The sequence below is a fragment of the Papio anubis genome, chromosome 1 (assembly GCF_008728515.1).
Source record: "Papio anubis isolate 15944 chromosome 1, Panubis1.0, whole genome shotgun sequence".
Classification (NCBI taxonomy): Eukaryota; Metazoa; Chordata; class Mammalia; order Primates; family Cercopithecidae; genus Papio; species Papio anubis.
Genome location: NC_044976.1, coordinates 165,135,851 through 165,151,439, shown reverse-complemented (window position 1 = coordinate 165,151,439; position 15,589 = coordinate 165,135,851). Strand labels below are relative to the sequence as shown.

Here is a 15,589-nt window from a genome sequence, read left to right as displayed (position 1 = left end):
TCTTGGCAATGTGAGCTCTCTTTTGGTTCCATATGAACTTTAAAGCAGTTTTTTCCAATTCTGTGAAGAAACTCATTGGTAGCTTGATGGGGATGGCATTGAATCTATAAATTACCTTGGGCAGTATGGCCATTTTCACAATATTGATTTTTCCTATCCATGAGCATGATATGTTCTTCCATTTGTTTGTGTCCTTTTTTATTTCACTGAGCAGTGGTTTGTAGTTCTCCTTGAAGAGGTCCTTTACATCCCTTGTAAGTTGGATTCCTAGGTATTTTATTCTCTTTGAAGCAATTGTGAATGGGAGCTCATTCATGATTTGGCTCTCTGTTTGTCTGTTACTGGTGTATAAGAATGCTTGTGATTTTTGCACCTTGATTTTGTATCCTGAGACTTTGCTGAAGTTGCTTACCAGCTTAAGGAGATTTTGGGCTGAGACAATGGGGTTTTCTAAATATACAATCATGTCATCTGCAAACAGGGACAATTTGACTTCTTCTTTTCCTAACTGAAAACCCTTGATTTCTTTCTCTTGCCTGATTGCCCTAGCCAGAACTTCCAACACTATGTAGAATAGGAGTGGTGAGAGAGAACATCCCTGTCTTGTGCCAGTTTTCAAAGGGAATGCTTCCAGTTTTTGCCCATTCAGTATGATATTGACTGTAGGTTTGTCATAAATAGCTCTTATTATTTTGAGATGCATTCCATCAATACCGAATTTATTGAGAGTTTTTAACATGAAGGGCTGCTGAATTTTGTTAAAGGCCTTTTCTGCATCCATTGAGATAATCATGTGGTTCTTGTCTTTGGTTCTGTTTATATGCTAGATTATGTTTATTGATTTGCATATGTTGAACCAGCCTTGCATCCCAGGGATGAAGCCCACTGGATCATGGTGGATAAGCTTTTTGATGTGCTGCTGGATTCGGTTTGCCAGTATTTTATTGAGGATTTTTGCATCGATGTTCATCAGGGATATTGGTCTAAAATTCTCTTTTTTTGTTGTGTCTCTGCCAGGCTTTGGTATCAGGATGATGTTGGCCTCACAAAATGAGTTAGGGAGGATTCCCTCTTTTTCTATTAATTGGAATAGTTTCAGAAGGAATGGTACCAACTCCTCCTTGTACCTCTGGTAGAATTCAGCTGTGAATCCGTCTGGTCCTGGACTTTTTTTGGTTGGTAGGCTATTAATTATTGCCTCAATTTCAGAACCTGCTCTTGGTCAATTCAGGGATTCAACTTCTTCCTGGTGTAGTCTTGGGAGAGTGTAAGTGTCCAGGAAATTATCCATTTCTTCTAGGTTTTCTAGTTTATTTGCATAGAGGTAGTTATTGTATTCTCTGATGGTAGTTTGTATTTCTGTGGGGTCGGTGGTGATATCCCCTTTATCAGTTTTTATTGTGTCTATTTGATTCTTCTCTCTTTTCTTCTTTATTAGTCTTGCTAGCGGTCTATGAATTTTGTTGATCTTCTCAAAACACCAGCTCCTGGATTCATTGATTTTTTGGAAGGTTTCTTGCGTCTCTATCTCCTTCAGTTCTGCTCTGATCTTGGTTATGTCTTGCCTTCTGCTAGCTTTTGAATGTGTTTGCTCTTGCTTCTCTAGTTCTTTTAATTGTGATGTTAGGGTGTCAATTTTAGATCTTTCCTGCTTTCTCTTGTGGGCATTTAGTGCTATAAATTTCCCTCTACACACTGCTTTAAATGTGTCCCAGAGATTCTGGTATGTTGTATCTTTGTTCTCATTGATTTCAAAGAACATCTTTATTTCTGCCTTCATTTTGTTATGTACCCAGTAGTCATTCAGAAGCAGGTTGTTCACTTTCCATGTAGTTGAGCGATTTTGATTGATTTCTTAGTCATGAGTTATAGTTTAATTGCACTGTGGTCTGAGAGACAGTTTGTTATAATTTCTGTTCTTTTACTTTTTCTGAGGAGTGCTTTACTTCCAACTATGTGGTCAATTTTGGAATAAGTGCGATGTGGTGCTGAGAAGAATGCATATTGTGTTGATTTCAGGTGGAGAGTTCTGTAGATGTCTATTAGGTCTGCTTGCTGCAGAGATGAGTTCAATTCCTGGATATCCTTGTTAACTTTCTGTCTTGTTGATCTGTCTAATGTTGACGGTGGAGTGTTAAAATCTCCCATTATTATTGCATGGGAGTCTAAGTCTCTTTGTAAGTCTCTAAGGACTTGCTTTGTGAATCTGGGTGCTCCTGTATTGGGTGCATATATATTTAGGATAGTTAGCTCTTCCTGTTGAATTGATCCCTTTACCATTATGTAATGGCCTTCTTTGTCACTTTTGATCTTTGATGGTTTAAAGTCTGTTTTATCAGAGACTAGGATTGCAACCCCTGCTTTTTTTTGTTCTCCATTTGCTTGGTAAATCTTCCTCCATCCCTTTATTTTGAGCCTATGTATGTCTCTGCGTGTGAGATTGGTCTCCTGAATACAGCAGACTGATGGGTCTTGACTCTTTATCCAGTTTGCCAGTCTGTGCCTTTTCATTGGAGCATTTAGTCCATTTACATTTAAGGTTAAGATTGTTATGTGTGAACTTGATCCTGCCATTATGATATTAACTGGTTATTTTGCTCGTTAGTTGATGCAGTTTCTTCCTAGCCTCGATGGTCTTTACATTTTGGCATGTTTTTGCAATGGCTGGTACCGGTTGTTCCTTTCCATGTTGAGTGCTTCCTTCAGGGTCTCTTGTAAGGCAGGCCTAGTGGTGACAAAATCTCTAAGCATTTGCTTATCTGTAAAGGATTTTATTTCTCCTTCGCTTATGAAACTTAGTTTGGCTGGATATGAAATTCTGGGTTTAAAATTCTTTTCTTTAAGAATGTTGAATATTGGCCCCCACTCTCTTCTGGCTTGTAGAGTTTCTGCCGAGAGATCTGCTGTGAGTCTGATGGGCTTCCCTTTGTGGGTAACCTGAGATCATTGACTTTTTCTTGGGGGCCTCTCTCAAAGACGAGGTTTTGAAGATTATGCCGGTGCAGAGGCAGACCCGTGCTGGCCAGCGCACCAGGTTCAAGGCGTTTGTTGCTATCGGGGACTACAATGGCCACGTCGGCCTGGGTGTTAAGTGCTCCAAGGAGGTGGGCACTGCCATCCGTGGGGCCATCATCCTGGCCAAACTCTCCATTGTCCTGGTGCGCTGAGGCTACTGGGGGAACAAGATCGGCAAGCCCCACACCGTCCCTTGCAAGGTGACAGGCCGCTGCGGCTCTGTGCTGGTGCACCTCATCCCTGCACCCAGGGGCACTGGCATCGTCTCAGCGCCTGTGCCCAAGAAGCTGCTCATGATGGCTGGTATTGATGACTGCTACACCTCAGCCCGGGGCTGCACTGCCACCCTGGGCAACTTCGCCAAGGCCACCTTTGATGCCATCTCTAAGACCTACAGCTACCTGACCCCTGACCTCTAGAAGGAGACTGTGTTTACCAAGTCTCCCTATCAGGAATTCACTGACCACCTTGTCAAGACTCACACCAGAGTCTCTGTGCAGCGGACTCAGGCTCCAGCTGTGGCTACAACATAGGGTTTTTATACAAGAAAAATAAAGTGAATTAAGCCTGTTACTAAAAAAAAAAAAAAAAAAAAAAGCTGTCAGAGAGAGTCGTTTGCATCTGCAGAGGTTTCTGCTGCTTTTTTATTGTTGTTTAGCTGTGCCCTGTCCCCACAGGTGGAGTCTACATAGACAGGCAGGTTTCCTTGAGCTGCTGTGAGCTCCACCCAGTTCGAGCTTCCCAGTGGCTTTGTTTACCTACTTAAGCCTCAGCAATGGCGGGCGCCCCTCCCCCAGCCTCACTGCTGCCTTGCAGTTAGATCGCAGACTGCTGTGCTAGCAATGAGGGAGGCTCTGTGGGCGTGGGACCCTCCCGGCCGGGTGTGGGATATAATCTCCTGGTGTACCTGTTTGCTTAAAGCGCAGTATTGGAGTGGGAGTTACCCGATTTTCCAGGTGTTGTGTGTCTCAGTTCCCCTGGCTAGGAAAAGGGATTCTCTTTACCCTTGCGCTTCCCAGGTGAGGCGATGCCTCGCCCTGCTTCAGCTCTGGCTGGTCGGGCTGCAGCAGCTGACCAGCACCGATAATCTGGCACTCCCTAGTGAGATGAACCCAGTACCTCAGTTGAAAATGCAGAAATCACTGGTCTTCTGTGTCACTTGCGCTAGGAGTTGGAGACTGGAGATGTTCCTATTCGGCCATCTTGCTCCGCCCTTCTCTCCTTCACTTATGAAACTTAGTTTGGCTGGATATGAAATTCTGGGTTTAAAATTCTTTTCTTTAAAATTGTTGAATATTGGCCCCCACTCTCTTCTGGTTTGGAGAGTTTCTGCTGAGAGATCTGCTGCTAGTCTGATGGGCTTCCCTTTGTGTGTAACCAACCTTTCTCTCTGGCTGCCCTTAACATTTTTTCTTCATTTCAACTTTGGTGAATCTGACAGTTATGTGTCTTGGAGTTGCTCTTCTCGAGGAGTATCTTTGTGGCATTCTCTGTATTTCCTGAATTTGAATGTTGGCCTGCCTTACTAGGTTGGGGAAATTCTCCTGGATGATATCCTGAAGAGTGTTTTCCAACTTGGTTCCATTTTCCCCGTCATTTTCGGGCACACTAATCAGATGTAGATTTGGTCTTTTCACATAATCCCATATTTCTTGGAGGCTTTTTTCATTTCTTTTTACTCTTTTTTCTCCACACTTCTTGCTTCATTTCATTCATTTGATCTTCAGTCGCTGATACTCTTTCTTCCAGTTGATCGAGTCCGTTACTGAAGCCTGTGTATTTGTCACATATTTCTCGCATTATGGTTTTCATCTCTGTCAGTTCTTTTAAGGTCTTCTCTGCGTTGATTATTCTAGTTATCCTTTCATCTATTCTTTTTTCAGGGTTTTTAGTTTCTTTGCGCTGGTTACATAGTTCCCCCTTTAGCTCTGAGAAGTTTGATTGACTGAAGCCTTCTTCTCTCAACTCGTGAAAGTCATTCTCCATCCAGCTTTGTTCCATTGCTGGCGATGAGCTGCGCTCCTTTGCCGGGGGAGATGCACTCTGATTTTTTGAATTTCCAGCTTTTCTGCACTGCTTTTCCCCCATCTTTGTGGTTTTATCTGCCTTTGGTCTTTGATGTTGGTGACATACTGATGGGGTTTTGGTGTGTGTGTTCTTTCTGTTTGTTAGTTTAACTTCTAACAGTCAGGACCCCCAGCTGCAGGTCTGTTGGAGTTTTCTTGAGGTCCACTCCAGACCCTGTTTGCCTGGGTATCAGCAGTGGAGGCTGCACAAGATAGAATATTGCTGAACAGCAAGTGTTGCTGTCTGATTCTTGCTCTGGAAGCTTTGTCTCAGGGGTGTACCCCACCGTGTGAGTTGTCAGTCAGCACCTAGTTGGGGATGTCTCCCAGTTAGGCTACTCAGAGGTCAGGGACCCACTTGAGCAGGCAGTCATTCCATTCTCAAATCTCCACCTGCATGCTGGGAGATCCATTGCTCTCTTCAAAACTTCAGACAGGGGCATTTACCTCTGCTGAGGTTTCTGCTGCTTTTTGTTTAGCTATGCCCTGTCCCCAGAGGAGGAGTCTACGGAGGCAGGCCAGCCTCCTTGAGCTGCAGTGGGCTGCACCCAATTTGAGCTTCCCGGTGGCTTTGTTTACCCACTTAAGCCTCAGCAATGGTGAATGCCCCTCCCCCAGCCTTGCTGCCACCTTGTAGTTAGATCTCAGACTGCTCTGCTAGCAATGAGGGAGGCTCTGTGGCCGTGGGACCCTCCTGGCCAGGTGTGGGATATAATCTCCTGGTGTGCCGTTTGCTAAGACCCTTGGTAAAGTGCAGTATTAGGGTGGAAGTTACCTGATTTTCCAAGTGCTGTCTGTCTCAGTTTCCCTTGGCTAGGAAAAGGGATTCTGTTCCCCCTTGCGCTCCCCACGTGAGGTGATGCCTCACCCTGCTTCAGCTCTCGCTGATTGGGCTGCACCAGCTGACCAGCACAGATTGTCCAGCACTCCCCAGTGAGATGAACCCAATACCTCAGTTGAAAATGCAGAAATCACCTGTCTTCTATGTCCGTCATGCTGGGAGCTGGAGGCTGGAGCCGTTCCTATTGGGCCATCTTGGGCGTGCCCCCAAATTTGCATTTCTTTTACCACCAGCTGGGTTTAGAATATATATTCACAGTTTAATTGGTATTTAATGATTCTAATCTTTGGAAATGCAGTTTGATTTTTTTTTTATTTACCTTTTTGGGAGTTTTGGTATTATTAGTTGGAATCATCTTAATAATTCTGAATATAAAATCTCTTTTAATTATACGTAATGCAAATACATTCTCTTTGTGGCTAGTACTTTTCTTTCCTTTTTTATGCATTATGAACATAAGTTGCTCATTTTACTACACAATAGTCAATCTTTTTTCATGATGAATGTTTCTTGTTTCTATTTAAAGGAATATTTCAAAAACACAGAGCCACTATACTATTCTTTATTCTAAAAGTTTATATGTTATCTATTCTTTTCAAATTTTAAAAATATTTTGTGTTGATTTTATTCATGATAATGGCTGTATTTCATTTCTAAATAAAATATGGTAAACTCAACATTTCCCTAACAATTTTTGTAGTACCTTTCTCATACAGTATATTTTTTATTGTATATTTTGTACATTGTGCATGTATATACACACACAATGACTATTATTCTGAATATTCTCCACTATTAGTAAATAATTTTTTAACCAGCATTGCAGTAACCCTCTGTTGAATTTTATTTATTTATTTTATTTTTTGTCAGAATCTCACTCTGTCACCCAGGCTGGAGTGCAATGTCACAATTTTGCCTTGCTGCAACCTCCACTTCCTGAATTTCAATTAAGATAGGTTTTTAATAAGTATGGATATGACTTTTCACTCTAATAATGACCTTTCACCCAAGTATTTTTGCTTCATCAGTTTCTTTTTTGTGTCTCATCATTCAGTGTCAGATGATACCATTGCTTTCATTTTTTCTTCATAGATTAATTGAGGCTAATAATATGCCTTGATAAGATATGCAATTTCTCCTGATATTGAACAACTCAATCAAGGTTTATCCTTCTTGCTTTGATTTTGGAGCTGATTGTAGAGTCAACTACTCTTTTCTTTCTTTCTTTCTTTCTTTCTTTCTTTCTTTCTTTCTTTCTTTTTCTTTCTTTCTTTCTTTCTCTTTCTCCCTTCCTTCCTTCATTTCTTTTCTTTCTTTCTTTCTTTCTTTTTCTTTCGGTCTATTTCTTTTTCTCTCTTTCATTCTTTTTTCTTTCTTCCTTTCTTTGTTTACCTTTCTCTTTTTCTTTTTTCTCTTTCTTTCTTTATCTCCTTTCTTTTTCTTTCTCTTTTTTCTCTTCCTTTCTCTCTCTCTCTCTTTCTTTCTTTCTTTCCTTCCCTCCCTCCCTCTCCCCCCTTCCTCCCTCCCTCCTTCCCTCCCTCCCTCCCTCCCTCTCTCCCTTCCTTCCTTCTGTCCCAAGTTTTTCTGGCTCAAGTTATTCTTAAGAATGTTTCTATTTTACTCTTCATGCTAGACCCTGTACTTCAGTCAGGTTGTTTAGCTGCTTTACAGTGGTCATATAATTAACAAGTCTTAACTTCATCTTCAGATTGAGATATCAACATTATATTTTCAATGGACAGTCAATTGTCAGTGAATCACAGTACTTTTCAATTTAATAAAATCTAAATTCCTCATAACCATGTTGTGAAAATATGCAGAAAAAGATTTGGCTGGGTGTGGTGGCTCACGCCTGTAATCCCAGCACTTTGGGGGCCAAGGCGGGTGGATCATGAGGTCAGAAGATCGAGACCATCCTGGCAAATTTGGTGAAACCCTGTCTCTACTAAAAATACAAAAAAAAATTAGCCAGGTGTGGTGGTGGGCACCTGTAGTCCTAGCTTCTCGGGAGGCTGAGGCAGGAGAATGGCAAGAACCGAGGAGGTGGCGGAGCTTGCAGTGAGCGGAGATCGTGCCACTGCACTCCAGCCTGGGTGACAGAGTGAGACTCTATCTCAAAAAAAAAAAAAAGGAAAAAAATAATTAAATATACTTGTGTGAGTACAGTAGATATATATCGGAGTGTATCCTGTATGAGTGCAAACTGGCTGCAGTTTCCTTTAAAATAGTCATTTAAAGAAAAGAATTGCCAGATAAATCACAGAATATAAATTTCTCTTGACTTGTAAAACTTGAATTACTAGTGCCATCTGAATAATTCTTCTGAAGGTAGATAGAGTAGTCTCTCCTTACGTGTGAAAGAAAAAGGCTGCATTAGTCCCTCTTGTTCATGTGGGATATGTTCCAGGCTCCCCAGTAGATTCTTGAAACGATTAATAGTGTAAAACCCAAGTAGACTATGTTTTTCCACCTGATAACTTGGAAGACTGTTAAGTAACTAACAGGCAGGTGGTATAAACTATGGATACACTAGACAAGAAAGGATTCATGCTCTGGGGAGAATGGAGCTGAATGGCATAGGATTTTGTCACACTACCCAGAACACCTTTTTTTATTGCTAAGTATTATTCCATTGTATCATGTATCACGGTCTGTTAATCCATTCACTTGTTGAAGACCATTTGCATTGTTTTTGGCATTTGTGAATCATGCTGGTAAGAAAAATATTCATCTACAGTTTTTATATAAACACAAATTTATTCATCATGGATACATATCTAGGAGTGGGTTTGTTGGGTAAATGGTGTGTGTGTGTGTGTGTGTGTTTTCTTATTATACTTTAAGTTCTGGGATACATGTGCAGAATGTGCGGTTTGTTACATAGGTATACATGTGCCATGGTGTTTTGCTGCACCCATCAACCTGTCATCTAGGTTGTAAACATCACATGTATTAGCTATTTGTCCTAATGCTATCTTTCCTCTTTCCCCCCATACCCCAACAAGCCCTGGTGTGTGATATTCCCCTCCCTGTGTCCACAGGCTTTCATTGATCAACTCCTACTTATGAGTGAGAATATGTGGTGTTTTGTTTTCTGTTCCTGTGTTAGTTTGCTGAGGATAATGGTTTCCAGCTTCGTCCCTGTCCCTGCAAAGGACACTAACTCATTCAATTTATGGCTGCATAGTATTCCATGGTGTATATGTGCCACATTTTCTTTATCCAATCTATCATTGATGGGCATTTGGGTTGGTTCCAAGTCTTTGTTACTGTAAATAATGCTGCGATAAACATATGTTTGCACATGTCTTTATAGTAGAACGATTTATAATCCTTTCGGTATATACCCAGTAATGGGATTGCTGGGTCAAATGATATTTCTGGTTCTAGATCCTTGATGGGTTGCCACACTGTCTTCCACTATGGTAGAAATAATTTACACTCCCACCAACAGAGTAAAAGTGTTCCTATTTCTCCACATCCTCACCAGCACCTGTTGTTTCCAGACGTTTTAATGATTGGCATTCTAACTGGCATGAATTGGTTTCTCATTGTGGTTTTGATTTGCATTTCTCTAATGACCAGTGACGATGAGCTTGTTTTCATGTGTTTGTTGACTGCATAAATGTCTTCTTTTGAGAAGTGTCTGTTCATATCTTGTGCCTACTTTTTGAGGGAGTTGTTTGTTTTTCTCTTATAAATTTATTTAAGTTCCTTGTAGATTGGTGATATTAGACCTCTGTCAGATGGATAGATTGCAAAAATTTTCTCCCATTCTGTAGACTGCCTGTTCACTTTGATGATAGTTTATTTTACTGTGCAGAAGCTCTTAATTTAATTAGATCCCATTTGTCAATTTTGGCTTTTGTTGCCAGAGCTTTTGGTGTTTCAGTCATGAAGTCTTTGCCCATGCCTATGTCCTGAATAGTACTGCCTAGGTTTTCTTCTAGGGTTTTTATGGTTTTAGGTCTTACATTTAAGCCTTTAATCCATCATGAGTTAATTTTTGTATTAGGTGTAAGGGAAGGATCCAGTTTCAGTTTTCTGCATATGGCTAGCCAATTTTCCCTGCACCACTTATTCAATAGAGAATCTTTTCCCTATTGCATGTTTTTGTCAGGTTTGTTGAAGAGCAGATGGTTGTAGATGTGTGGTGTTATTTCTGAGGCCTCTGTTCTGTTCCATCGGTCTATATATCTGTTTTGGTACAAGTACCATGTTATTTTGGTTACTGTAGTCTTGTAGTATAGTTTGAAATCAGGTAGCGCGATCCCTCAGCTTTGTGCTTTTTGATTAGGATTTTCTTGGCTATATGGGACCTTTTTTTGACTTCATATGAAGTTTAAAGTAGTTTTCTTAGTTCTGTGAAGAAAGATAATGATAGCTAGATGGGAATAGCATTGAATGTATCAACTACTTTGGGCAATATGACCATTTTCACGATATTGATTCTTCCTATCCATGAGGATGGAATGTTTTTCTATTTATTTGGGCCCTTTCTTATTTCCTTGAGAAGTGGTTTGTAGTTCTCCTTGAAGAGGTCTTTCACATCTGTTGTAAGTTGTATTTCTAGGTATTTTTTTCTTTGTTTGTTTCAATTGTGAATGGGAGTTCACTCATGATTTGGCTTTCTGTTTGTCTATTATTGATGTATAGGAATGCTTGTGATTTTTGCACATTGATTGTGTATCCTGAGACTTTCCTGAAGTTACTTATCAGCTCAAGGAGTTTCTGAGCTGGGATGATGGGGATTTCTAAATATACCATCATGTCATCTGCAAACAGAGACAACTTGACTTCCTCTTTCTATTTGAATACTTTTTATTTCTTTCTCTTGCCTAATTGCCCGGTCCAGAACTTCCAATACTATGTCAATAATAGACAGATCGATGAGACAGAAAATTAATAAGGATATTCCAGATTTGAACTCAACTCTAGACCAAGCAGACCTAATAGACATCTACAGAACTCTCCACCACAAGTCAACAGAATATACATTCTTCTCGGCACCACATAGCACTTATTCTAAAATCGACCACATAATTGGAAGTAAAACATTCCTCAGCAAATGCTAAAGAACGAAAATCTTAACAAAGAATCTCTCAGACCTCACTGCAATCAGATTAGAAATCAGGATTAAGAAACTCATTCAAAACTACACAACTATATGGAAACTGAACAACCTGCTACTGAATGATTACTGGGTAAATAATGGAAATACTGCAGAAGTAAACTTGAGACCAATGAGATGACAGACACAACATACCAGAATATCTGGGACACAGCTACAGCAGTGTTTAGAGGAAAATTTATAGCTCTAAATGCCCATATCAGAAAGTGGGAAAGATCTAAAATTGACACCGTAACACCTCAATTAAAAGAATTAGAGAAGTAAGAGCAAACAAATTCAAAAGCTAGCAGAAGACAAGAAATAACTGAGATCAGAGCAGACCTGAGGGAGATAGAGACACAAAAAAACGTTCAAAAAATCAATGTATCCAGAAGCTGGTTTTTTGAAAAGATTAATAAAGTACACTACTAGCCATACTAATGAAGAAGAAAAGAAAGAAGAATCAAATAGACACAATAACAGTGATAAAGAGGGTATCCTCACTGATCCCAGAGAAATACAAACTACCATCAGAGAATACTATAAACACCTCTACACAAATAAACTATAAAATCTGTAAGAAATGGAAAAATTCCTGGACACATACACACTCCCAACACTAAAGCAGAAAGAAGTCGAAACCCTGAATAGACCAAACACAAGTTCTGAAATTGAGGCAGTAATTAATAGCCTACCAACCAAAAATAGCCCAGGACCAGATGGATTCACAGCCAAATTCTACCAGAGGTACAAAGAGGAGTTGGTACCATTCCTTTGGAAATTATTTCGAAGAATAGAAAAAGGATTCTTCCTTAACTCATTTTATGAGGCCAACATCATCCTGATATCAAAAGCTGGCAGACACAACCGAAAAAGAAAATTTCAGTCTAATATTCCTGATGAACATCGATGCGAAAATCCTCAATAAAATACTGGCAAAGTGAATCCAGCAGCATATCAAAAAGCTTATTCACCATGAGCAAGTTGGCATTATCTCTGTGATGCAAGGCTGTTTCAGCATACACAAATCAATAAATGTAATCCATCTCATAAACAGAACCCATGACCAAAAAAAAAAAACACACACACACACACACACATAATTATCTCAATAGATGCAGAAAAGGCCTTCAATAAAATTCAACACCCTTCATGGTAAAAACACTCAATAAACATATCTCAAAATAATAAAAGCTATATTTTAAAAACCCACAGCAAATATCATACTAAATATGTGTGTTTATTTTTATAAGAAATAGACAAACTGTTTTCCTGAGTGATCATATGTTCTACTTTCACATACTGAGTGCATGTGAATTCCAATTGTTTCTCAACCTTGCCAGCCTTTGAGATAGTGTTTTTTTTTCCATTAAATTATCCATTCTAATATGTGTGTGATAGTATTGCAGTCCCTAGTGACTGATGCTGCTGAGCGTCTTCTGTGTACTTATTTACCATCTATGTACCTCCTTTGGTGAACACTGTCTAAATTTTGCCCACTTTTCATTGAGTTGTTTCTTCCATTACTGAATTTTGAGACTACATAATATATTGTGGCTACAAGTCCTTCAATGAGTAAATATTCTGCAAATATTTTTCTTGCATCTGTAGCTTTACTTTTCTTTCCCCTAACAGTCCCTTTCAATGAGCAAAAATACATAATTTTGATGTTATCAAATTTTTCATTTATAGATTATGCTCTTTGTGTCACCTAAAATTTCCTTGCCTAAACCGGGGACATATTCAGTTCTAGAAGGTTAACATTTTACACTTAGCGATATGACCAATTTTGAGTTAATTTTTGTATGAGGTATGAGGAATATGTAGAGGGTTATTATTTTGCATTTGGTACCTTACTGTTCCAGTATCACTTGTTGAAAAGACTATGTTTTCTCTATTGAATTGTCTTTTCTCCTTTTTTAAATTGAAAACATCCTCAAAAAAATCTTGTAAAAACAGTTAAGGAAGAAAAAGTAAAATTCAACTAGGCTTGTAGGACAATCAATGGTAATCATTAGTCTAGCTTTCCATTGACCCACTTCCTTATAGTTGGTCACTGATTACTAATCTAGGATAACATAATCTTTGTCACTAGAATCTTTGTTCTCTTTCTGTTCTTTAGATAAAACATAAGACACTAAGAGATGCCAATCTTTCCACTTGAATTTATCCTTTAGGTTCTTCATACTAACAAAACTACTGATGCCAGCCCTTCTGAAATGCTTGGCAAGAAATTCAACTTAGGGAAGAATGTAGTTTCCATATCCTAATGATTTCAGCCACCTTGCCCAAATCAATTGATGACCTCGATTTTCCAGCCACTCGCCCTTCAAAGATTCTTGCCCAGAAACCTTCAGTGAAATGAGTTTGAGTCTTGACAATTCTTCTCATGTCCTTTTTCAGTGATCTTGCAATTAGTAAACTCTTTCTCTGTTGCAAACTCCACTATCTCGGTGTATTGTTCTGTTACTGCACAGCAGGCATACAAACCTTACAATCTTGTAAAAATTCATGGCAAGCAACTGGGCATGGTGGCTCACACCTGTAATCCCAGCACTTTGGGAGGCCAAGGAGGGCAAATTACTTGAGGTCAGGAGTTCGAGACCAGGCTGGCCAACATGAAAAAACTCTGTCTCTATTAGAAATACAAAAATTGCCCAGACATGGTGGCCCATGCCTGTAATCCCAGCTAGTTGGGAGACTGAGGCTGGAGAATCACTTGAACCTGGGAGGCAGAGGTTGCAGTGAGCCAAGATTGTGCCACTGCACTTCTTCCTGAGAGACAGAGTGAGACTCCTTCTTAAAAAAAAAAAAAAAAAAAAAAGAAGAAGAAGAAAAGAAAATTCATGGCAAGCCCCCACTGGGACTGACCCAAAGACAAGCCCAAACAGCTGCTTAGTTATGATGAGCTAAGGGCCATTGCTGGGGCCTTCTTTGTTGGCAGGGCAGTACTGAATTTCAGCACATAACCTTGTCTGCAGCAGAGAAACCATTTCTGGTCTAAGAAGAAGTCTCAGGTGAGTTTTCTCAGAGCAGCTGGCACCCCATTTCCTTCTATGTGTGTGTGTGTGTGTGTGTGTGTGAGTGTGCACGCATGTGTGTTTCAAACTTAGAGGTCTTGTGGTCTCTTTTGAGGTCTTGTTGAACTCCCTAAGTCTAGGTAGGGATTTATTTGAGGAGATCTCCCTTCAGATGGAAAAAGACTAGAGGGCATTGCTTGGGAGAAATGGTCTTAGATTTTGGAATCTGAAACTTTATATGGAAAGGTCTTTTGTTTGTCTTTGTCTTGTTATATGTATTTATGTTTGTGGAGGGGATCCCTGAGGAAATTACCAGTGGAAGAAATTACTAACTCAGGAAACTCTTCCTGTTTGGTCAGTCACATTCAATTAGTCCTGAAGGAGTTGCTAGTGGAATCTCAGCAAGCCTAACTCAGGGTAACCGTCTGCTCTTCATTCTTTCCCAGGGTTCACCCACTGAACTCCTGATCAAAGGCCATCCCTCTCCAGCTTGAGTGGATCAAAGATGACAAGGGCCAATGGAACCAAGTTTGAGCCTTGCCAGGTCAATACTTGGGTCCTGAGTATGGTGACTAGTATCTGTGTTTTGTTACGTCTGTATTATTCCAGCCAGAATGGGAAAAGCTAATTCAGTTCCTCCAGGCAGCCCAATGGGGCTGGTGGCTTTGAGATTATTAAACTCTTTCTCTGCTGCAAACCCCACTGTCTCAGTGTATTGTTCTGTTGGTGTGCAGCAGGCATACAAATCTGACAATCTTGTAACTATTTGTGGCAAGTCAGGTAGAGGTCACTCTCCTTGAGGGCATTTACTCACAGCCTACTGTCCCCTTGCCACTGGGGCAGACCCCGAGACAAGCCCTAGCGAATTCTCAGTTCTGATGAGCTAAGGGCTGTCCCTTAGTTCTCCCCAAGTAACCCACAATGCAACCCTGATGGGCTACAGCTTCCAAAATTGAAAGACCTTTGTCTATTATTCCGTGAAACAAAAAAAGATTATCTTATTTTGTAGCATAGCTTGACTTTAATACCCACTGGATTTCAGAGAACGGTGGCCCCTGCATGGTTCTCATGCTTACAGTACCATCCTGTAGCTAGATTTGTTTTGTAAGAAGGAAGAGGAATGAGATGAAATCCCCTATGTATAATGTTTTATGTTGCTTTGGAAAAGTAGAACAATGTATAAAAAGGTAAAATCATGATAAAGCAAGAAATTAAAAACTGTTTGGACTGATTTACAAGAAAAAGATGATGCTATGGTGGTTCAGTTAAAGGAACCTATGACTTACCCCCCTCCACCTTATGGGGGAGCTGCAGTAGCACTACTGGCACCTCTCCAGAGTCCCTACCACCAAAAAGTCACAAATCCAGGGCAACAGGTATGATCTCTGCTTCTTATACCCAACAGGGGACTCCATTTAGGCAGGGTGTCACTTCTTATACCCAACAGGGAACTCCATTTAGCCAGGGTGTCACTCTGGTTCTGAGAGGCAGTTTCCTCATAACAACTGCTTATAGGAGGGGTTGCTGCCACAGGTCA

At 40.3% G+C, this 15,589-nt stretch overlaps 1 protein-coding gene across 2 annotated transcripts in view; it reads left to right on the top strand.

Annotated features, from left to right (window-relative positions):
* Window positions 1-15,589, top strand: part of CFH (complement factor H) — a 121,845-nt gene that overhangs the window by 46,591 nt on the left and 59,665 nt on the right. Inside the window, exon 10 of one of the 2 annotated variants that reach the window (XM_017951092.1) lies at window positions 14,499-14,749. The exons of the other annotated variant lie outside the window; for it this stretch is intronic. Within the exon in view, the coding sequence (XP_017806581.1) occupies window positions 14,499-14,512 (14 nt within the window). The 3' untranslated portion in view covers window positions 14,513-14,749. Of the gene's footprint in view, window positions 1-14,498; window positions 14,750-15,589 lie in introns of those variants that run through there. 2 annotated transcript variants of the gene reach the window in all.